At 36.6% G+C, this 24,004-nt stretch overlaps 2 protein-coding genes across 2 annotated transcripts in view; one reads left to right on the forward strand and one right to left on the reverse strand.

Moving 5' to 3' along the window:
• LOC129788711 (mucin-5AC) overlaps window positions 1-24,004 on the forward strand; it is a 1,053,002-nt gene that overhangs the window by 303,348 nt on the left and 725,650 nt on the right. The window lies entirely within an intron of this gene.
• On the reverse strand, window positions 16,778-23,198 carry LOC129788788 (tumor necrosis factor receptor superfamily member wengen). Its single transcript, XM_055825124.1, has 5 exons — window positions 22,481-23,198; window positions 18,650-18,944; window positions 18,423-18,585; window positions 17,047-17,193; window positions 16,778-16,975 (listed from the first exon to the last, which is right to left on the reverse strand). Exons 2-5 carry the CDS (start codon window positions 18,926-18,928, stop codon window positions 16,908-16,910), a joined length of 657 nt encoding a protein of 218 aa, XP_055681099.1. The 5' UTR covers window positions 18,929-18,944; window positions 22,481-23,198; the 3' UTR covers window positions 16,778-16,907.

The raw sequence follows: 24,004 nt of genomic DNA on the forward strand, positions 1-24,004 counted from the left end.
ATATAAGGAGTCTCTGTACCAAATTTCATCACGATCGGTCAAACGGTGTAGATTTGTATAGCTGTACAGACACGAAATCCTTTCTTTATTATATAGATAGATGGAGAGCTCTCATCAAACCCAAAGAAAAAAATTTGCAAAGAGAAGAAATCATTTTCATACAACATTTCAGGCGCCAAATTCAAAAATTTGCAAAAAATACATGACTTTTATATGGGGGCTACCTGAAGGGGGGCTTTGGGGGGAAAATGAATACGGCCATTCGAAAGCGCCTGATATAAGGAGTCTCTGTACCAAATTTCATCACGATCGGTCAAACGGTGTAGATTTGTATAGCTGTACAGACACGAAATCCTTTCTTTATTATATAGATAGATGGAGAGCTCTCATCAAACCCAAAGAAAAAAATTTGCAAAGAGAAGAAATCATTTTCATACAACATTTCAGGCGCCAAATTCAAAAATTTGCAAAAAATACATGACTTTTATATGGGGGCTACTTGAAGGGGGGCTTTGGGGGGAAAATGAATACGGCCATTCGAAAGCGCCTGATATAAGGAGTCTCTGTACCAAATTTCATCACGATCGGTCAAACGGTGTAGATTTGTATAGCTGTACAGACACGAAATCCTTTCTTTATTATATAGATAGATGGAGAGCTCTCATCAAACCCAAAGAAAAAAATTTGCAAAGAGAAGAAATCATTTTCATACAACATTTCAGGCGCCAAATTCAAAAATTTGCAAAAAATACATGACTTTTATATGGGGGCTACCTGAAGGGGGGCTTTGGGGGGAAAATGAATACGGCCATTCGAAAGCGCCTGATATAAGGAGTCTCTGTACCAAATTTCATCACGATCGGTCAAACGGTGTAGATTTGTATAGCTGTACAGACACGAAATCCTTTCTTTATTATATAGATAGATGGAGAGCTCTCATCAAACCCAAAGAAAAAAATTTGCAAAGAGAAGAAATCATTTTCATACAACATTTCAGGCGCCAAATTCAAAAATTTGCAAAAAATACATGACTTTTATATGGGGGCTACCTGAAGGGGGGCTTTGGGGGGAAAATGAATACGGCCATTCGAAAGCGCCTGATATAAGGAGTCTCTGTACCAAATTTCATCACGATCGGTCAAACGGTGTAGATTTGTATAGCTGTACAGACACGAAATCCTTTCTTTATTATATAGATAGATGGAGAGCTCTCATCAAACCCAAAGAAAAAAATTTGCAAAGAGAAGAAATCATTTTCATACAACATTTCAGGCGCCAAATTCAAAAATTTGCAAAAAATACATGACTTTTATATGGGGGCTACCTGAAGGGGGGCTTTGGGGGGAAAATGAATACGGCCATTCGAAAGCGCCTGATATAAGGAGTCTCTGTACCAAATTTCATCACGATCGGTCAAACGGTGTAGATTTGTATAGCTGTACAGACACGAAATCCTTTCTTTATTATATAGATAGATGGAGAGCTCTCATCAAACCCAAAGAAAAAAATTTGCAAAGAGAAGAAATCATTTTCATACAACATTTCAGGCGCCAAATTCAAAAATTTGCAAAAAATACATGACTTTTATATGGGGGCTACCTGAAGGGGGGCTTTGGGGGGAAAATGAATACGGCCATTCGAAAGCGCCTGATATAAGGAGTCTCTGTACCAAATTTCATCACGATCGGTCAAACGGTGTAGATTTGTATAGCTGTACAGACACGAAATCCTTTCTTTATTATATAGATAGATGGAGAGCTCTCATCAAACCCAAAGAAAAAAATTTGCAAAGAGAAGAAATCATTTTCATACAACATTTCAGGCGCCAAATTCAAAAATTTGCAAAAAATACATGACTTTTATATGGGGGCTACCTGAAGGGGGGCTTTGGGGGGAAAATGAATACGGCCATTCGAAAGCGCCTGATATAAGGAGTCTCTGTACCAAATTTCATCACGATCGGTCAAACGGTGTAGATTTGTATAGCTGTACAGACACGAAATCCTTTCTTTATTATATAGATAGATGGAGAGCTCTCATCAAACCCAAAGAAAAAAATTTGCAAAGAGAAGAAATCATTTTCATACAACATTTCAGGCGCCAAATTCAAAAATTTGCAAAAAATACATGACTTTTATATGGGGGCTACTTGAAGGGGGGCTTTGGGGGGAAAATGAATACGGCCATTCGAAAGCGCCTGATATAAGGAGTCTCTGTACCAAATTTCATCACGATCGGTCAAACGGTGTAGATTTGTATAGCTGTACAGACACGAAATCCTTCCTTTATTATATAGATGGAGAGCTCTCATCAAACCCAAAGAAAAAAATTTGCAAAGAGAAGAAATCATTTTCATACAACATTTCAGGCGCGAAATTCAAAAATTTGCAAAAAATACATGACTTTTATATGGGGGCTACCTGAAGGGGGGCTTTGGGGGGAAAATGAATACGGCCATTCGAAAGCGCCTGATATAAGGAGTCTCTGTACCAAATTTCATCACGATCGGTCAAACGGTGTAGATTTGTATAGCTGTACAGACACGAAATCCTTTCTTTATTATATAGATATACCAGCCCGAGATATTGGGTAGATCAACTGTTTTGTAATAAATTAATTAAATATCTCGAATTTGTTATTTCTTATGTTTCTCTTTATGCTTTTTAATGTAAATAAATTATTATTGTAGCGGAGTTATTGCTTAAGATGTAATAAAATTTGAATGATAAGGCAATTCTAACGAAATTCTTCTTTTTTTTTATTTAAAAGATTTAAAATTATTTTTAAAAAATTTTAAACAGTCTTTAAAAAAGTTAATTAATTTTCCTTCCTTTAGACAAATTTATAGTAAAACATCCTTTCCTGTTGAATCATTTGTGCCGTATAATTTTGATTGACAACCCTCTTGGGAAGAAAGGAGTGCTTGTGTGTAGTCAAAAAAGGGGTTAAAATCCTCCAATTAATGGAAATCATCCTCCAACCCATATCCACATACATATCGCCTTCTGCACCATCCCTAACTACCTACCTATTGCCAATTTAATTGTGGACCACCGACACAGATGAAAACTCTCTGGGCAATGGCAATATTGGAATCCCGAATTAAATAAACGCCATAAATCTTTTAGGCAATTTACCGAGTAAAATCTAACTACATACATACATATATAGAGGGGGTTTTGTGTGCCAGCACTGAGAAATGAGTGGATTTAGCGAATTAATGCGATTCGATTGGGTTGAATGGATCTCAATGGCATTTCTGGGTGCGAGAGAGTCACCAAAAACCCCTCATCGGAAAATTGGTGAGACACACACACACACAACACACATTTCTAATTAACGATATTCGATTAGCGATTAAAGGTCCCCAGGAACGCTAAATTGCATCCAACTTTAACCAATTGCATCGAGCAATTTATGGGGCTCCGTGTGTTCGCATTAAGCGTTTGGGGAGCTTTCTATATACAAGGGTGGTTGGTTGTGCCCACTCTTCTTCTGCAAATGGACCTTAACAAATTTAGACACGATTATTTTCTATTTACCCCTCGTGGAGATAATATGTGGTGTATTTATCATTGTCTTCTACACTTTCTTACCATCACGAAAATTCACCATTTATCGCACGCAACGGGGGAGCTTTTCTTACAAGGAGTTGAATGGGGTAGGTTGAAAGTGGGAAAGCAGAGAGTTTTGTAAGCAATGCAGATGGTTTATTTAATAAAATTAATTTAATTCTACATCGTACTTTTTTATTTATTTTAAATTACTGGAAAATTGAAAATGCTTCCAAGAAAAGATATTTTCCAAGAAAAAATATTAAATTTAAATAAATAATATTTTTCCCAAATCAGTGCAAAGGCTCTGAAGAAAACTAAATTCTTTCTGAAAATATTTATTTGAAATTGATTGAAAGAACTTCAATCAACAGACTTTATTATGAAAAACCCGCATCATCAGATGCCCAACAAATCCATATCATTTACCACAGATAGCTAACTACCTACACACAAGCCCTCCCTGAGAGGAAATCCAAAGGTGAACATGAGAGTAATTTTTCAATTTTCACCACAATGCGTGGTAATTGGGGAAAAGGAAATAGATAGAGCTGTTGGTTGGAAATCCCCAACATAACTCTCCTACTGTGGCACCCTAATCATATTGGCGTGCGTTTGGCTATCGTGGACTACAAATCTAACGTCCCTTAAAGACCATCGCTGCGGAGAGAGAACACAAACCTTTCCCTCAATAACTAATGCGGGTCATTCATTAGGACTCCCCGACCTCCGAATGTGGGGATGAGGGTGGAAGTTTGTGTTCTTTGGTCAGTCAGAGCTAGCTATACGCTTATTAGCTGGGTATCTTCCGTCCACCTCTTGAACTCCAATGTGCGACCACCCCTAACTCGCCCCTATTGTAGAGAGAGCATCAACAGACCCAGGATCCATTTGTATTGTTGGGATTTCCCGTCACGCCATCTGAACCCCGAGGTTTGGACGATTGCCAAGGGGTTTCCCATCCTTTCCCTGGGGTGGGGAAATGAGGAAGATGGTAGAGAGAAAAAATAAACCATTTCAGGTGAATGAAAGCATTTCCTCTGACTCACCACCCACCCACACCCCCAATCTCTTTTTCGCCAATTGTCCGCATCTTTTCATCCCGGGCGCTGTTCTGGAATCTGTGGAAAAAAAACAGCCAACGCCACCAGATATGTGATGCCTTTTTCGCAACCCTCCATACGGAGGGAGGACGATGAGTATCAAATGAAAACTGTCAAAACTTTCCTGCAAAACATTTCCGAGTGACCAAACTGTCCTCTCCTCCCGAGAATCCTTCAGCGTGGTCTATGTGCTACCCCTCCAAAAAAAGCCAGCATTCCATCCCGGAACTTCTCCCCCACACCATCCCTCGCACAACTTCCTATTTGCTTCCTTACAATTTATTTATATGCCATTTATATGTTGGGGGCGAATGATGTTCATTGTCTTTTTGTATGTCTGCAGCGACTTTGTCAGATATTTAGTGCTTTAGTTAACTGAAATTGATCCTTCGGGATGTGTCCAACTCAATTATATATCCTCCTCTCGCCACACACACGAGGGATGCGAAAAGCAATTGCAAACAATTGAGTTATGAGCGGGAAAATTCTTTTCCTCTTTCTGCATTGTTTTATTGCATCAGGAAATATTCTCTTTTCCATATCTATCGTCATTTCCTTTTGAGGATTTTTCATGTATTTGGGTGGAATTAGTTAAAAAGGACATTAATTCTTTACTTTTATGTTGAACATGCATAGAAAACAGTTAAGTTCAAAAAATTTGGTTCTATCGACTTTTAATGAAAATTTGAATAAAATAAAAAGAAATCATTTTCCATATCAGACTTTGCTTTTAATTTTAAATAATTCAAAAGAAGATATAAATTACAAATTCCTCCTTCAATTGCCATTTTGCAGAAGCAATTTCGCAGGGAGCTGTAAGAAGATTTCGCAAACTTTTCCACAAGCAGCCAATCTGGGGAAAATTCACAAAGTGCGGCATTACTTAATTCATTCTAATAGGATAAATAATTAAAAGTAGAATAATCCGTGAGATTTTCCCTTCTATATATTGTCTGGTGTTATGTTGAATGAATAAAAAAATCACCCACTCGTGAATTTTCAGGGTGGGATTAAGTAGAGTGTGAGCCCTCAACTTCTCACCCCTTCTGATAGACTTGCAAGGTGATTAAAATAACTTAAAATATGCTTCCTCTCGCTTTCTCCCTTGGCGCCCTATGGGGTCCTCAGCAAAGTGGGATAGAGGGTGGGTTTGAAAAAGGGGTAAGTCACATTAAGGAGAGACAAGTATATCCACTTTACTTAATCTCTATGTCGGTAAAAGGAGCTGCCCGCCCCAACCATTGAAATTCACGGAAGAAAGTTCTCTCTCCTTGATTTTATGATGTGTCTTTAAATTTAGTTTAAGTCGAAGGTATATAAGTAGGAGCGCCATCAAGCAGAAAGCTCCCCTCACCTCCACTTACAAGGGGTAAACGGCAATTTGGTCATAGGGCACATCAAGGTTTTCGCAAAAGGAAGAAGGGTATAATCACAAATTCCCATCGACGAGTACGAGTTTAAGGTCAGCATTTTAATTGGCTGATTAAAAATGAATAAATCCCCCGCGAAAAGGAGTTTCCTCGTATTCTTTATGCTGCGAGACATTCCCCATCCCTCCCTCAAGGGAGCACTTTCTTGTCGCTTCAGTGACAATTTCAGCAGTGCACGACTGAATGCTGTGAATTTAATAAATTTATCATACATTCCCCGTACAAGGTTCGTATACGATTATTCATAATGCATGAGGAGGGCGGTGGATGGGTGGGAAAAGTTTGGGGGATGGAAAGTGTCAAACTTTGACACCTCTTACGTGGATACAATAGGCGAGATATTTAAGGGTGGAAATTATACAGATTTATCTCTCAATAAACTTGATACACTCTTCAAAATATTTTTGTAAAATTTTCCCAGATTTTTAAGAAAATTTTCTCTTTCATTTTCACGAAGGATTTTTTCTAGTTCTGGAACGTAGAATTCAATGAATTCGTACCTATTGTTTTTAACGAGTGTATAATTTTGTGATCAATTTCTAACTGCTATAAAATAGACACAAAACATTTAATAAAAAGACACAAATCCCTAATTTTCCATCTTCTTAAATTTAAGAAAAAGGAAAATTATTAATTTTCCAAAAATTTATTTCTATCAGTGTCTCTCATGCCATGAGGAAAATTTGTAGCATGTGACGTGTGAATAATTGAATTTGAATCTTTAATTAGAAACAATCCCAAAGTATAGTGGAAGTTTAACTTCAATGATTCTTGAAAGTTCTTCCTGCTTGATGGTATACGAAATCACCCCTCTGTACATCTTAGCTCCTTTTTGGGAAAGGAAATTAAATATTTACTTAGAGATTTCGTCTGGAAAATATCTCTGTGACTTCTCACTGGATTATTTTTCTCTCATAGCTTATGGGGGTGGCTGTGGACACCCCTTTTTATAATTTTTTTTCCATTGCTGAGATCAACAGTTTGGCCGAAATGCAATAAAAATTAAAAGAGTTTCCCGCAAACACCCTCATTGGGATTTTTTTTGGAGCTTCTTTTCATGCTGATTTGTAATTTTAATTTGTGGAAATAAATTCTTTTAGTTTGCTACAGAGGGGTGGAATTCACCCCCTCCGCGTGACTTGTCTATTTTCTTCTTATTTTCCCATTGTACGGGGGAGATGAAAAACCTCCTCAATGGACCTGCTGCGGAGGAGGAAAAATGGGAAGAATTGGCAAAAGCGAGAATGAAGAATGTTCACAATGGGATCTTGTGTATGTGAGAAGAAAAATTACATCCCTTATCAGAATGACTCGATTCAAGTCTTAATTTAGCGTATGAATAGCTCTTGGTGTCATCAATCAACTCAATTGAATTCTTATCTAACATCCGATTGTTTATGATTGATGATTACCACTTTGTATCCGTTTTTGCCAACCGTGACAAAACCCCACAAAGTACACCCCTTAATTTCAACCATTTAACCACCCATTTACTCCCTATTTTCCGCACACACACACACCCACCCACACATACAGATTTTCCAATAAAAAAAGCCATATTAAATTTTCGTCCACCGTCTCGTCGTTTTGTCCGCGAACTTAAATAAATAATGTCAAAGTGGAGGCGGATTTTTTTTTTGCCAGGAGCCGCAGTTAGTAGAAAAATCAATTTTTAAATATTATTTTTTCAACAGCCGGAAATGATGTGGAGCTGCTGCCGCTAGGGCTCTGTCGTCTGTTTTGTTTCATTTCCGGTTTATATTTATTTGCGTACAAATGCAGAGGATTCCTCGCAATGGCGACCTCCCTATACCACCCCCGTACCCACATCTAGTTGTACTTTTTTCGCGTGTCATTTTTTTTTTATTTCAAACCACCCCCTTCACCTACCCCCCAAAGGCCGTGGAAGTCAACCAAAAAGCACTCATTTTGGCGGAACCGGCACACGGGAAAAAATCACATTTTCCACACCATGCGATTTTTTTCTCGCATCGACGATTCCCTGTCGCATAATTAATTACTTCCGTGTGTTTTTTTTTTTTCAAGGGAAATTTATTAATTTTTAATTCCACTTCAATTCACCACCCGTGTGTACACCTAAAGGTCATCTTGAAAATGCTTTTCCCTCATACAAAAAAATCATGAAGAAAAAAAAATGCCAATTTATTGAATGTTCAATGGAAATACACAAAGTGGTGGCAATTTACAAGAAAAACAACCCCCCATATTGGCATGTCATTATATGTATAATATGCTCCATAAGTGTCACAGAAAATCAGCATAAATACCATAAATAGTGAAAATGAATAATTGGTGTGTAAATTGAGCATTAATCGCTGCTGAATTATTAATTTATCGATTTAATTCAGTTGGAAATTCCACATCATGACATTAAATCTTCCACACGGCGAATTCGGGCCATCCCCTCGCGCCTCCCCCACGCCGCAGGAATCACTCTTCAACTAACAATTTAATTCTCTCTCTATATATAATTTAATATTTTTGATACACAATCCATAAATTTACAGCTTGAACCAGGCGCCTCCACCGCAGGGTTGCAGATTGAGATAGTAGCAGCACAAAAAAAAAACCCCGAGTCTGTGTATTATGTATAAATAATAACTAGTCAACCCGAGCCCCCAATCACGTGTGAGCAAACTCCACTTCAAGCTATAAAAGGGGGGCGTATATTAGTAGGGGGGATGAATAATACGGTACCCCGAAAAATTCTAAAAATAAAAGAATCCCGTTATCTGACCCTTCAGCAGGTAGAAAATGGGAAAAAATCAATTTTTCTGTGGGGGCGCTACAAAGGGGGGTTGGGGCGGAATCCCATATAGCGCTTGCAACTCGTATTGACCCCCTCTACCCCCATACCAAATTTCATCAAGATCGGCCAAGCCGTTTCGGAGGAGTTCATGTGCCACAGACAGACAGACAGACAGACTTTTCAGCTTTATATATTAAGATTCCACATATACAACATAATATTTCCACATGAATAAATAGGCATATCTCAGGGGGTGGTGATGGTGGTGGTAGAAAAAAAAATAACCACGCGGGGGTGGAAAAAAAGTGAATGAGGTGTAAAGCTGATAAAAAACACATTACCGCAGAACATATAGGACGACGTGGGTGATAAAAAAGGCGCATTATGCTGTAAAACATACTTGTCCAACATAATCGTATAATTCAATTTTGTGCGGTGGAGGGAGGGGCAGAATATTCAAGGGGAATGGGGGGTGGATGATAGGCTAGATTCCCTCACTTGTCCCACACAAACTGACATCCCCGATCAGTATCAGGAGCTGTGCAATTCTTCTGCTTCGGTGTGTCTATATTCGTTGTACTCCTAGGAAAATATTGCTGATGTTACATACCTTAAAAGAGTGTTAAAGTTACACTGAAGATCCCCTCCATTTGTCGTTTGAGAGTTTTCTTAATTAAATCGCAGCTAAAATATCTCTTTGAAATACAAATGAAAAAGAAAAAGAACTAGATCCTTACCCAGGACGCTCAGGGCTGACCACCGTGTGTAATAATGATGATGAAACTTGAATTTTCCGGAAGAATTTTTTAGTTTAAAGAATTTTAATTAAAACAGACGTTTAAGGCAATTTGAATCCTTCCTCAGAATCCACAACAAATTAAAACACATAACTTCAAGAACTATAACTGGCCATTTTGCTGTAGATCCTGAGGAAGGACTCAAGTTGTCCAAAACATCTGTTTCAAGTGAAATTATTTAAGCCAGAAAATCTCAGTTTCATCATAATTCATTCCGATTGCCTAAAAAAAATTCAAATATTCATTTCTAGGGAAGCTTTTTGCTGCAAACTTGACTTGAATAGCAAAGATAATAAATTTTCAAACATTTTCTTTCAGAGTAAGAAGACAAACTGATTTTTTTCTCTGAGTGTACCCTTTTGTTGGGTGATTGAGTGTGAACAGTGGTCGTTTATTGAATTACCGGAGAGACATTGAGATTCTCCAGGATGATTCACGCAATGAGGGGTTATTTTTGGGATTCACCCCTCAGCACATACACCCCCACACACCAAGATATGGATATTTGGGATATTTTTGGTATGCGGGTGTGGAAAATCAATTCGATCAAATCCCCAAGAATGGGAAAAATCACAAAAATCTAACCGCTAATGATGAGGTTATTTCGGCTGCTGCTGCTGCTTGGTTCTGGCTGCAGGATGGGCATCTTTTACGGTTGAACCATAAAATGTGTTCCACTAGGCCCGCAATGGGTTTGTTGGAGAGATTCCATCAGAGGAGACACAAGCAGATTCACTCGCAACCCATCCCGGGTTGTATGTATAGCATTATATTGGCATGCCGAGGGATGGAGGGTGATGCTATTGAAAGGCTAATCGGTCGTGAAGGGATAGATATGGGTGGAGGATGAGGATATGTTGTGTGTATGGCTTTAATAGGTACAAGTGAAGAGCGAGGGAATGCTCAGTGAAGCACAAGAGCACAGCCTCTCAATGATCACACATGGAACGAGATATTAAAGTCGATAAATACCCATTGGGGATGATGATTCGGTGCGATAGGGTTTGTCATTTAGTCGGCATGTTGTTGTGTGAACATTACACATTGTCACATGGACAAACACATAGCATTGTTGGCAGGAATAGCAATGGAATGAGGGGGTCGTGTTGCAGGAAATTGTCACACAGAATCTTCTTGTCATTCTTTCTTATTTTGCAGGGGGCGGCAGGGACTGGGTAACCAACTGGGATCTTGACAAATGAGCTCATTATCCGGTTTATTCTTTCTACGGGAAATTCCCTTCAAAATATATATATTTGAGGATTTTTCTGTCGTTACCTATATTTTGTGTAAGTTTCTTCCATTTATTGAGAGTAGAATAAAATTTGTTTGAGTTTTTTTTATTCTCTGCAACACGAATTAAATTTTATTCCATATAAAAACGAATAACGTTCTCTCTATCATAAAGATAAATTTTCCTTAACAAAATAGAAAATTTTAATGGCAAAAAGATAAATTTTCTGATCAAAAGATTTCACCCAAACTTCGTTTGTTTTTTTTTTAATGATAAAAAGGCTCATTTATTCAACGAAATTGAAAGGAAAATTTTCCTAATTTATAATTTTCTTTAAACTTTCCAAAATTAACAGTATTGCTCCGCAGAAAATCTTTTACTATTTAACTTTGATTAAGACTTTCCCAACATATTGGAAAAATTGATTTTCAGATAAGCATCAGGCGTTTTTTATGATATTGAAGAGAAAATCTTTCAGCTGATGGCAAAGTCTCAATATCGTCTAAAACTTGCTCAATGTTATAATGCGGAGCACCACTGTATACATAAGATTTATCCCCATTTCTTAGACAAAAACAGCAAGGTGTGTATTTCTATATTTCACAGCCTTAAAGTCACAAAAGGGGTGGCATTCACGTGATATGTATGTTTCAGGTAATCACTCTTTGCCAAGTGTTGGAAAACTTTGATCTTAAATCACCGCCACATCAACGTCACACACATTTCCACCCCCTTCTTATTAAGTTCTTCACATCCTCCCCGCAAAATTGAGATAAACTTATCGGGTGAAAACTTTTTGGGAAGTTTGGCGCCTCAATGAAGGAAAATTTGTATCCCCCTTCGTATGTGGAATTTTTTTTAATTACATTTTAATCCTCAACATGGTCAAATGGAGGGATTTATAATACTTTAAATTCAACCCTCGTGTGGTGTCGTTTAAAAAGCATTTTAGCTTGTTTTTTTCCATCCCAAACCACCCTCTACTGCCTTTTGCGCAATTTACTTGGAACGTCTGTTGGCAACAAAAAAATGCTTCACCAAATTCCGGAAATCTACATGAAAATGGTTAGAAGTGTAAAAGAACCAAAAAGGAATATTAAGTTTAAATTGTGCATTTTATCGTTCTAATTGTTTTAATTCTGATTTATTGTGTCACGCCGTATAAAAATAACATAAATCATTTTTCTCTGTGCAAAAAAAATGGAACTGGATAATGCTCTGGCGTTTTCTTCTTCATGCTACTTTTTCGGGGGAAGAATATGAAAATATCTCACCCCCGGGGAATCCACATAGAAGACACCGAGAGACACGGAGAATAAATTGATTTATCAACATTGTCATAAAAATAGCTATTTGCATTTATATGTGATATCTTCTTTTTTTTTCCTTCTTCCTCTGAGACTTGTTGTGTGATGGTGTTTAACTTTCAGTACCCACCGTGCTGGGGAGAGATAAAAAGTCACCCCCTGCAAGAAAAAACGGCCACAAGAAAAGGGAAAATTGAAGAGAAATGGTCACCAAACGCCACATAATAAATCATCTGGCATTTTATTCCATTGTTGCTATTTAATGTATTTGATTCCGTTCCTTTTCCGTACCTTCACCACCCTCCTGTGGGGCTTAGCTCTTGTGTGTGGTGAAATGGATCAAATTGATATTCCTTTAGATTATGCATTTATACTGCTGAGGAGGGTTGCTATTTTTCCCGCCATCCACCACCACTGAGAGGAAATTGACCACTGAGGTAATGTTTGGGAAAATTATTTTTCATGAATGAATTCTTCCTAAAAGTTCCGATTTTTTTCTATTAGGGGAAAGTACCATAAAGATTAATGTGAAAATCAGAAAATTCTTCGTTAAACTTTAATGCCATTTATTATGTTTTTCATAAAAACCCTCACCTATGTACCGAGATTGTAGATAGAACATAAATATATTTATTTATACGTTCATCTACGTGTGTACATTAAGATCACATTATGATTGAGAATCACACATTATGCTGAATCATTTTGCAGAGCGCTAGGGTTTGCCGATTTGCCCTTATACTTCATCCCCAAAACAGACACAACATTCACCTCTCTCCCCAAAAAGAAAATGTTTTTAATGTCTTCCGCCGCCAAATATTCATTTTTCTCCACGCACACACTTTACATTTTATTGGAATTTATGTGGAGTATGTATTTGTGTGTGATGTATAAATTAATATAGCGTCGCTGAAGATGCGGGGGGGGGGCGGGAAAATGTCACTGATTAAAATTGAAGATGGCATTTCAATTTAACAAGGCAACCCCTCACCTAAACGGATATGGAAAGTGCTTCGCGGTTGCTGAAGCATGCAATGGGGGAATGAGGCTGTTCTTTATGCATAAAGTTTACTCTATGATGATAATCAACAAGTTTTGCATCGATTGAGGAGGTTTTTTTTGTGCCGTCTTAATTTTCTCTCCTTGGTGGTTTTGCGTCTTTTGAAGCGCTCATGTTAATGAATTTGTTAGCAGAAGTCTTTTTTACGTACAGTGGCGCCTCTGCAGGGACGCCATCAAAGTTATAGTTTAAACCAAAATGGAGGAGAAGTTTAATTCCAAATATTTACTACGAAATTATCTAAAAATTATTATTAAGGATAAAGTCTTCTTGTTTGTGCTTAAATTGAAAACTTCTCACTACAGTTTTTTCTCAAGTTTTCTTTATTATCTTCACGTTCTTTTAAGAATGAAGGAGAGAAGAAACCTACCCCGAAAACTTACCTTTTCTGCAACAAAATGTCTTTTTAATTTCCTTCTATACCTTCGCTAAATGCCGACACAACATGCCATTTAAAATCAAATCACGAACATCATATATATTTTTTGAAAGGAAAATAAACCTTTGGCACTTAATTCACCCCGTTCACATGTCGATGCAACCCCCATAAGTTCTATTTCCTTTAATTTTCTCATAACGCAAAACAAGGGGAGGAAAGCTTTGGGTTGAGGGGGTCGCTGTAAAGGTCATCCTGTCGCTAATTTCCTCTTAAAAATTAATACAGCCATTTTGGAAAATTGCCACTCATGTGGGAAAGCCGCAGACAAATTAACGAGTAGTTCTCGTGGGGGGTGGCACCTGCTTCTGACATCCACGGAAACCCCCATATTGTGTCAAATTTATCCATCATCCTTCCGCAATGGGAGTCATCCGATGAGCCCCTTGGTGGGGATTGTCTCGGGGAAAGTTCTATCGCGAGAAATCTCAATGAGATCCCAGGAAAAGCCACAAAGCGACAAAATATTCTAATTTAGCTGATAGCAATCTTGTGTTCTCTCGCGAATGATAAAGGGGTCTCCTTCTACGGGGGTAAAGGGGGGTGTTTGTGGGAAGTGCGTGTATGATTTGGGGAACAATGAAATACCGCACCGAGGGGGGTTGGGGAGGATTTTATTCTCTTGTTTGTTTACTTTCAAGTGCCTTCTCTCTCTATTGAAATCGCACCCCCTTGTAACGCGCGTAAACCACACTGGGGGTTTTCCATCTGCGTCGAAGGGGGGGTTGTGGTTGTATTTAAACGGTGATTGCTTTTGGGAAAAACACTGTTTTTCTTTCTAATTTCCTCCATGGGGGGGTTTTCATGCGAATAAAAAGTTTATTATGAGTGTCGCCAAAGCAAATTTGCACCAATTTGTCTGATTAAATATTCTGCGCGCGCGAAAACTTGAGAGAGAGTTCGTGTCAACATCATCTCTCTACACCCAAAATGGGGTGAGTTCCATATGCGGGGTGACTTGGGTTATTTCCTGCCTCACTTCCTCTTTATTTTTTTTTTAAGAAAAGCATTTTTCTGCGTGGAATAAAATTCCCATTCAGCCCTTGATCGATGTAAATCATACGAATCCCCTCACGTGAGTGGAAAATGTGAAATGATTGTGAAAATTTGATGATTTTGGGTGCTTCACAGTCAATAAAAAAAATATGCAATAGAAGAATTTTCACCAATATACAAGAATCTGTGAATAAAAAAAAAAACCCCAGGACAATGCCTTTTCCTCCCTCTTGTGTGAAACTCTTTTTTGGGTTCTTCTTCAATAATACAGCACCAAGATGAGATCACAAATTGCATATTGGCGAAACAATATATATATTGAGACGAATATGGAATTTTGATTTGGTACGTGAGTCGTTTTGAAGGTACACACATTATGCGAAGTCGATAGGACGATATGTTGCTACATGGGGGATGTTCTGGGAAGCATAAAAATTTATGTGCTATGCAGATTTTCACGGAAACTCCTCTTCTTGTCTGCTTTTAGCTCTGCCTTCCGTCACTAAAAAGAAGAAAAAGATTCAAGAAGAAACTGAGAGATTTGAGAAAGAAATATTAATGATTGCCTATACCGTCATGTGGGGCTGTTTTAGAAGGTTTATGATTTCCTAATAATTTTATTTCTATTTTAGACGAAAAAGAAAATAAATTTTTAAGGCTAAAAATTCTAAATTCTGTCTAATAAATTTGGAAAGAATAAAATCATATCATTTAAATAACTTTTTAGGAATTTTTTTCGTTCAATTTCATTGCTGAATGCACAAAAAAATATTCCAGAATTTCTTAGCTCTGAATCAATGATTGAAAGAAAATAATATTTTTTCGAATTCTAGAATTTTACCACATATACAGGAATCTAATTAATACCAAATCTATTAACAAAGGTGAACAGCTGGAGAATTTCAGGAATTTCTCAGGAGTAGAAGAAAATATTCTCAAGCAATTATGGGGCGGAATGTTCTCCACATTCCTGTAAATTGGTGGAAAATCATTAGAATTTTCCTCCGAGTCAATTATTCGTTTATTTAAAGTAAAATTCGTCGCAAAAGTGTCAAAAATTAGATAAGAAATTACAAAAAAAAAATTTCCTTGGTATAGTTTACAATTGATCTCAACAACAAACTCTCGATGTTTTCTGTGAAATTATACAAGGAAAAATATTTTTTTAATCACTCCTGATTGATGGAAGAAAGTTGTCGGAAAATCTCTACATTTCTAAACATTTTATTGGCACATTAAAAATTATTTTTTTGCCATCTCAAAGTTAGTTTTCTCTCTAAATGTTTTCCTCTTTCGTGTGGAAAACATCCAAAATTATCATAAAGCTTGTAAACAATTTTGTGCGAAATTTTACTAACAATTCCGCAATGAATTGCCAAAAAAAATTGTATTTCCGTCCATTTGGCGTCATTCGGCGTCACAGAGTCATCACAAATGAAGCACGAACTCACAACAAATCTGTAAATATTGAAATTCAATTTGTACCAAGAATAGCGCCGTGATATTGGGAAGTACTTGGTGGTTGCTCTTGAAATAGTATAAAATTAAATACTTGAGAATTTTGGGAGGAATTCTGCAGAATTGTTTTGTTTTTTTGGCGAAATGTTCATTAAAGAAAATTTCTTGGCATCACAATTGGTGGCAGCGGTGGGTTTCTTTTGTGATTCCGCGCCAAAAAATGTCGTCATCATTAGAAATTAGAAGGCACAACACACGCCAATTGCAGAGTTATTTCATTCATAAATCGAGAAGGGAAAGAGAGAGAAAATATTGCTGTAAATTGTAGTTCAATGATTTGGAGGTGGGACGCAGAGAAATTCAGAATTACCTTTTCATGAACTGGAATGTCAATATTTAAGTTAAAATCCTCAATTCGTCTTCGCAATATTAACTACAATTCATGTGCGGGAGCCACAGAGAGTTCCCTCATTAGCCATTCAGGTAGTGTTCTAGCACTTTATTTATGAAATTTGAATTCTTACCTTTTTCGGACGCAACTCTCGATGCTGTGCGCGTCGGAAATCATAAAGAATGCTCCCCGACTATTGTTACAAAAAATTATGATTGAATAAAATTAAGACTCGCGCGAGTTTTTTTTTCTTTCTTTCTTTTATTTATTGAAATGTGTAAAAATATTTACAGAATGTACAAAAAAATCTTTTTTTTTTTCGTCCCTCACTGAGAGACCGTTAATTAATGATGTGACCCCCTGAAATGGGGCTATTTCGATGTATTCTCTTCAATGTAGACATTTCCCTTGCCAGGGTACTTCTTGAAGTTCTTTCCAGCTGCAAAGAAAAAGCCACAAAGATGCTTAAAAAGAATTTCAAAAATTCAAGAAAATTGAGGAAAATCTCACCAAGAAGTTGCTCGAGGTAGACACAGTGGACTTCGAGGGGTTTTCCAGTGCCTTGCAGTCTCGGTTCTTCAATGAAGATCGTTCTGTTGTCGATACTTTGTACTTGTGCCAATTTGGCCATTAGTCGTGCTGACATCTCCTCCATGTCTGTGGGGTGATGAAGAAAAACAACAAATGTGGGAAATTAATGGTGGAAAATGAAGAGAGAGTAAAAGCAGCGGAGAAAATGGAAATTTTCAGTGTCAAAATGATTTTCCGATTATTCGTTCAGCGATCTCTGTTTTATTGCACTCTGTCTCTCACGTCTCTCAATATATTTTCCAAAATACACGGTGGCTCAATGAAACTGTTGCAAAATTTAAAAAAAAAAGAAAATACGAGGAAAAACTTCAAGGACTTGAGAAGTTTTTTTTTAACTGATTTTTATTTATGACGAATAAACTATTAAAGAATTTTTTTAGTATTGAAAATATTATTAAAAGAAAATCTTAAAATTTTTAGAAGATAAAAGAAATTCTGAACAGAAAAAAGAAAATCTCTGAATTTTTGAATGGACCATAAAATGTCAAAAAATACTTTTGACAATTTATAAAATTTGGATAAAAAAGAATAAAATAAAATTTAAATGATTAATTAATCTAAACAAACTTTCTAAAGAAGAAATCGAGAATCTTGAGGAAATACTTTAGGAATAAAAATTTTTTATATCACAGAAAACTTATAAAAAAACCTTTTCAAAATTAGAAAAAAACGAATGAACGAAATTCTCTTAATTAAAGAAACTTTTAAAAATATAAAGAATTTTTTAAATGAAGAAAAATAAAGAAATAATCATAAAATTTAAAGAAAAAAATTTTAAATTGAAGAAATATTTTTTCATTAATTTTTAGCAATAATTCCCAATCATAAAAAAATCTTCATCAACATTCCTTGCGGGGCAGGGTATTAATGGGCGCCAGGAGTACATCACTTGTCGATCGCGAGACGTTGAACATAAGTTTATGTACATTTAGAATAAATAAATATTATATCCACTCAGCACGGGGCTATGTACGCAAGCGGAATTGCACGGGCAAAAGTGCAGCCAAAACGCGAAAATTTTTCAACACAGCACCCAAAATCAATTTCCGGACATCCAGTTGGGAGATTTTCTCATGAAACGCGCGCGATTTTCATGGCATATACAAAAATACATTTTACTACTATAAATTCAACCAGCATTGGGTGTTTGGTGGAGTAAATTTAGCAAATGGAGCGAAGAAATTGCGGGCGGAATTTTCCTGTGTGTAGTGCCAGAGAGAGAGCTGCTCTGAATACTTCCTGGGCGGAGGCATCCGCTGCAATGTGGTGACAGATTTGGTGATAAATGCACTCACCGGCATCAAATTTCCTCTCCATTCGCCACTGCCTCGCATGTTGGAGGGTAATTATTGCAGCTGCAAAGAAGAACAGAAGGCAAGCAACAGCAGCCATGGCAAGAAATGTTGCCTGCCAATTCCATTCCTCACGATCGTCACCCGATCCCATCCCAGGAGGATTCTACCAAAGGAATTTTAATTTAAATTCAAATTTAGTTTTTAAATTTTTTAGAAGAAGATCTTACATCTTGAGAGCCCTCATTGCGCCGATCTATCCGGGAGAGGACATGTGAATCAAGTCCTAGATCCTGGAAAGTCCCACAAATTGTGTCTGTATGCGGCTGGCAGGTTCGCAATGTAGCTTCAATGCACTGTGTGCATTTTATGCAACGATCTTCCGCTGAATTCCACCACGATCCCTTCTCACATGGCCCCGTTGTACCCCGGGCGGACAGGATGTGGCATACTAGAACTAGGAAGAGCGGATACCGCAAATTCATGCTGATCCTCCACGTTGACGGCATTGTGATGGAAAATATACTAAAAGGGCGCGAAGAAAGAGGAGGAATAAACAATTAATAATTTAATTTTTATGATCACTTCCGACATCAACAATCATCATCCTGTCATCGTCATGCGGAATAAGCAATTTGATCGTTCAAATGGTTTTGATTGTTGCGTGCCTCCTACACGCGGAAATGTATGCAGAAGGTGTCATCCCGGGGAAATTTCTTTTCGTTATACCTTCAGCGCAACAAAAGGCACAACATATGAAGACACCTGATAGCAAGATGTCGTCGTGCGTGCGCGGAGGCGTTTTCCGTTGAAGAGGAAATTCATTATAAATTCCCCTGAGAAATTTATTTATCTACTTGGGCACTCTCTCGTGGCTGGGACACACGCAGATGTTCTCTGTACGATGAAGTTTAAATGGACTCCATTTCCCGCGAATGACACAGAAGAAAAACAAACGGTTTTCATCTTCACGATCTCTACAAATTTCCCTCACGATCGCCAATCCTCTTCTGTTCAACCTCATCCGTTCTGCGTAAACACAAACCACCAGGTGGCTGTGGCGGTATTTTTTTCTTCGAGTAATTTCCACACAGTTCTGACCAGCACCCGCAGAAGATGGACGATGGTGAAAAATGCGCAATTTATGGCGCTTGAATTTTTTCTTTGAGGCATCTATTCGCGCCCCGTATTCATTCCTTCGCAACGAGATTTACGGGCAACCCGAAATTCGCGTGCTCATTTTTGCCCATACAAATGGGGCCACATATCGCTCTTGTGTAGTCTATAGAATTTTCGCGAGTGCTGAAAGATGAACTTCCATTCCCCCCAACATCACACAGAGAGGTGTTTACAGCATCCAAGAAAAAAGAGATTGAAGTTGCTACACAAATTGCTCATTTTTCGTTTGAAGTGAAATTTTGACATGAACCATCCTGGCTCTTTAGCGGCAGGAGGAGTTGGAGTACCGAAGACAATACCTCATGATTGTTTTAGAAGAAAGATCGATGACGGCGGGAGTTTATTAAAAAGAGTTGAATGAATCACAATGATCACCGGCGGAAATTATGAAAATTTATTGTGAATATAATCAGCTATAATAGCTGCAGCTACTAATTTGGATGTAGAGGAACTTCCCAAAAAAAATTCTCTTTGACAAATTCTTTCGAAATGGATTAATTGGAATTTCTCTTACTTCCTCTGCCTTGGAGGTATGAATAGAAAGAATTTTTTATCGCAACTACTACAGAGAAATTTTTTGACGTAGGTAATAAATTGTTACAATGTAGCACATTTTAGGAATTCCTTAGATTCTGATTGTAGCGTCATATAGGGCAAGAAGAGCCAAAGGGGTAATTTTTGGAACAAATTCTTTTAAAGAAATATTGCCTGTAAGTTTATTTTTCTATTTTCTTATAAATTTAGAATAATTATTTAAGAAACTAATGCGAGGATCCAAGCCAAGAAAAACCAAAGAAAATCATTGAAAATAGAGGTAAAATTTAGGAAAATTGCTATCATTGTTGAGATTGTTAATCAGTAGTTTCTGTTCTTTTCTTAAATAGATTCCCCCTACACAAAAAATCGCATGGAACTGTAACAAAGACAAAATTGAGTAAGCAAAGATAAATTTTAAAGAAATATTTAAAAATGTAAAAATGAAAATGTTAATAAATATTCCAGCCACTGAGGAAGACGCACAGTAGCGTTGAAAGCTTTGGCCCCTAAAATTGAACGGATGCGTTTGGGTTGACCCACTATCTACGGCTGACGCTATCGGAAAGACTGCTCCTTTTTCATCAAAGATCTAAGAATAATTTGACATATTAACCTTTCGTTCGCCAAACGTACAACATTCAATCATGTACTGATAAACTCTAAAGATTTTTCTCAAAGCAAATTTTTATGTGATTGAGGATTGATTTCTTGTTAAAAGCTGTAAAAAGTCATGAATGCTTTTAACAGCAAAAAATTATATTTTTAAGAACTTCTTTTTTTGAATTTTCTTTCATTTTAGAGCAATGAAAAATGAGATTTCAATTATCTGGGTTTTTTTTAAAGATTATGTAGCATTACTTTATTTTTAAGAATTATTTTTAATGCCTGAAGATGTAAGTAAATTTAAAGCATTGCTGAATGGCGAAGAGGTGTTTGCTTTTAATTTTTCTTAACCACTTTTACTGGCTTTTCTCTTTAGTAAGTATCTACAAATCGCAATTGAAATGAGAAATGAATAAAAATAAGAAATTATGTTTTAAAAAAGAGTTCTCTAATTGGCTGATTTTTGTGAAATACGTTTTAATTGGATTCTACTCGTTCAAAGGATTTTTAGAGTTTCAATGCAAGATGAGTTGAGTATTAACCCAAAAATCAACCCTATTCACCCCTCATGGCGGTACGATACGATTTTATCTTTAAAACTGAATTAAATCTCCCTTATTTCTTTTTAATGGCATTGCAAAGATAATTTCCGTGAGGTGAAAATGCATTTTATAAATTGAATTTTTTCTTGTGTAAAATTTATTCTTTTTTCATCTTGCAAATAATTAATTTTTCTCAATTAATTGACGATAAAACTATTCATTTTGCAAGTAAGATTTCACTTTATTATTTCTCAGTAATTTTTAGTAATCATGATCATCTAATTTTCCGAGAATTTATCCATCTTGATTTGCTTATATAAAATAAATGGATTAAACATCATGCTCTCCATGTTGCATTGCTGTGAAGTTAATTAGCTGATAATTCAATGATTTTGCTCTCAAGGGCGGATTTTTTTGTTCTTTAAAATTTTCGAGAACATTTAACGTTTTTATCTCACGTAAATCTTTTCTTATCGCCACGTTGTGCGCTATCTTATCTTCTTTTTTTTTCTTTTAAAGAAGGTGTGGAGTAATTAATGAACGTATTTTGTGATTATTTTCCGTGAGATAAAGTGTTGTGTTTTTTTTTTTTGTGTGGATTAATCTTAAGATGGGGTGTTTTTTTGGGAGCTAAAATGCGATTGGCAGTGCGTCAATTAGCAACAATGTCAAAGGATTTAATATTACAACCAGATGCTGCATAGCCCCGTGATCGTGTGCCTCTGAATAAACTCCAAATGACTTCTGGTTGGGTGTTGGTGTACCAGATGGAGGACACAGGAAGGTATGGAAGGAGGAATTCTTGTTGCATTTTATTTCTTTTCCAACCTCCTTCTTCCATCCATCTTCTATACACACACAATCTCTTCGTTTTCTCCACGATTCTTCTCTTCGTATTTTTCTTCTCTTTTTTGGTTTCTTTTTTTGAAATCTTCTTTTTTTTATGGAACTTCTTTCTCTCAATTCTATTTTTTCTTGATGAGTTTTTTTTTTACTTCTTCTTCCCAACATGTCTCTCTCTCTCTCTCTCTCTCTTACTTCTTGAATGTTTTCCAGCCAGCAGTAAAGTGGGATCTTTTTTCATCTTTCTTTTATGCATTCACCGGAGTGTAATGGGTCTTCGACATCCCCAAGAAACAACAAAAACAACGCGCGAGAGGCGGTTTTTTGAAGAGAAAATTTTCTATTTTTATCACTCACCTTCAACAGCCAGCAGCAGTTGATGATTTTAATCGGCAGCAACACACACTGAATTTTGTCTTTATAAATAGAGACGAAAAATCCCTCCAAGTTTCACGCGCGTATTTTTTTCTTCTTCAGCAAATTCGGCTTCCTTCTGATGCGTGCGAATTAATTGATTTTCTTCCTCCACAGATAAACCATGAGCCTGCGAATCCTTTGCATCTTCTTCCACCACCGGATGGTCTCAACACACCAAGACGCCCCAAAAATGGGAATCACTGCGCTATGTTCACCATCCAAAGAAGCAATTGTCACGTCTCAGGTAAGAGGAAATGGATGAATTAATTGAACACACACCGTGCTGTGAGTGGGAGAGCTTTTGTGGAGGAGAGAAAAAAAAACTTCTCCGGATGTGTCACAATATTTAAAATAAATTCAAAATATTTTCTATTTCCACACAGCTCTCTTCAAAAAAAATTCCTTTGCGTTCTATATTTTTTTAATTTTTCGAATTTTTTCTTTTGTCACATTTGCATGAAAATTATTTCACTTTTTGCACCACGCAAAAGTTGAAACTTCACCAAAAATTATTTCTTTGATTTTTTCTTCTTAAGTTTCTCTAAATGTGGTTCTTGTGGTCAGAATTCAGTACCTATTGGGGGGACTTTTTCTTTTTTGTAAGAAACTCCTCACTTGACTGAATGAAGACACAAGACTGAACCCAACCCGACTCAATTGGAGCCGTAAAACCTGCTTTAGCGATGGCCAAGAAACGCGCGACTCTATGCTCTCAAACACATACATAAAGTACAGATACATAGCATAGTTAATCTTTATTCCTACACTCTCAGAATTCTTTAGGAATATTTAAAAGAAATAAAAGATTTTTTTTATCCTCAATAGAGATTTCTTTTAAATGAATTCCTATAAAAAAAGCTTTTGAGCATAATTTAATTTTTAATAAAATATCCCAAAAAATAAGAAAATTTTCTTCCAGTTCAGCCCAGATTTTCAAATACAACCAGACATTTATATACTATTAAACTAACAGAGATAAAATACTGTCAACAAACGAACACAAAAAGGCGTGTATATCCATACCGTACCATACTGTTAATCGGGCGATTAACTTCTTGCTTTCAGAGGCATTTTGTAGAATAAATAAATTGAAAATGGAATTTTGGAATTCTTTGACCTGCTTTCAGTTAGGATTTGAAAATATTTTATGGTAAATTAGATAAAAAATAACTTCTATAAAGACTTGGTGAATAGATAAAGTACTTCATCATATTCTTTAGAAAAATATCTGATATCTAACTATTTAGTTAATAGGCGAAATATTCTAATTTAATGAAAAAAACAGTGAATTCACAGACAAACAGATAGTCAAACAAACGGACAGACTTAAAAATCATTCTCTCTTTTGGAAAAAAAAGGATAATTAGAAATTACTCATTAATGGGCCTTATTCAGCGACCAAGAAACCCTTGAAATTCGCTTGAAATCTTGAAATTTCAGTACAAAATTCAAAGATTTCAAGGG

Source organism: Lutzomyia longipalpis, chromosome 2, assembly GCF_024334085.1.
Source record: "Lutzomyia longipalpis isolate SR_M1_2022 chromosome 2, ASM2433408v1".
NCBI lineage: Eukaryota > Metazoa > Arthropoda > Insecta > Diptera > Psychodidae > Lutzomyia > Lutzomyia longipalpis.

Bases quoted from the DNA above. Each gene is read 5' to 3' on its own strand.
- LOC129788788 (XM_055825124.1), bottom strand. From the start codon at position 18,928: ATGCCGTCAACGTGGAGGATCAGCATGAATTTGCGGTATCCGCTCTTC. The intron at 18,586-18,649 runs GTAAGATCTTCT...TTCCTTTGGTAG, and splicing joins GCAATGAGGGCTCTCAAGAT to AATCCTCCTGGGATGGGATC. The intron at 16,976-17,046 runs GTGAGATTTTCC...TTTTCTTTGCAG, and splicing joins CTACCTCGAGCAACTTCTTG to CTGGAAAGAACTTCAAGAAG.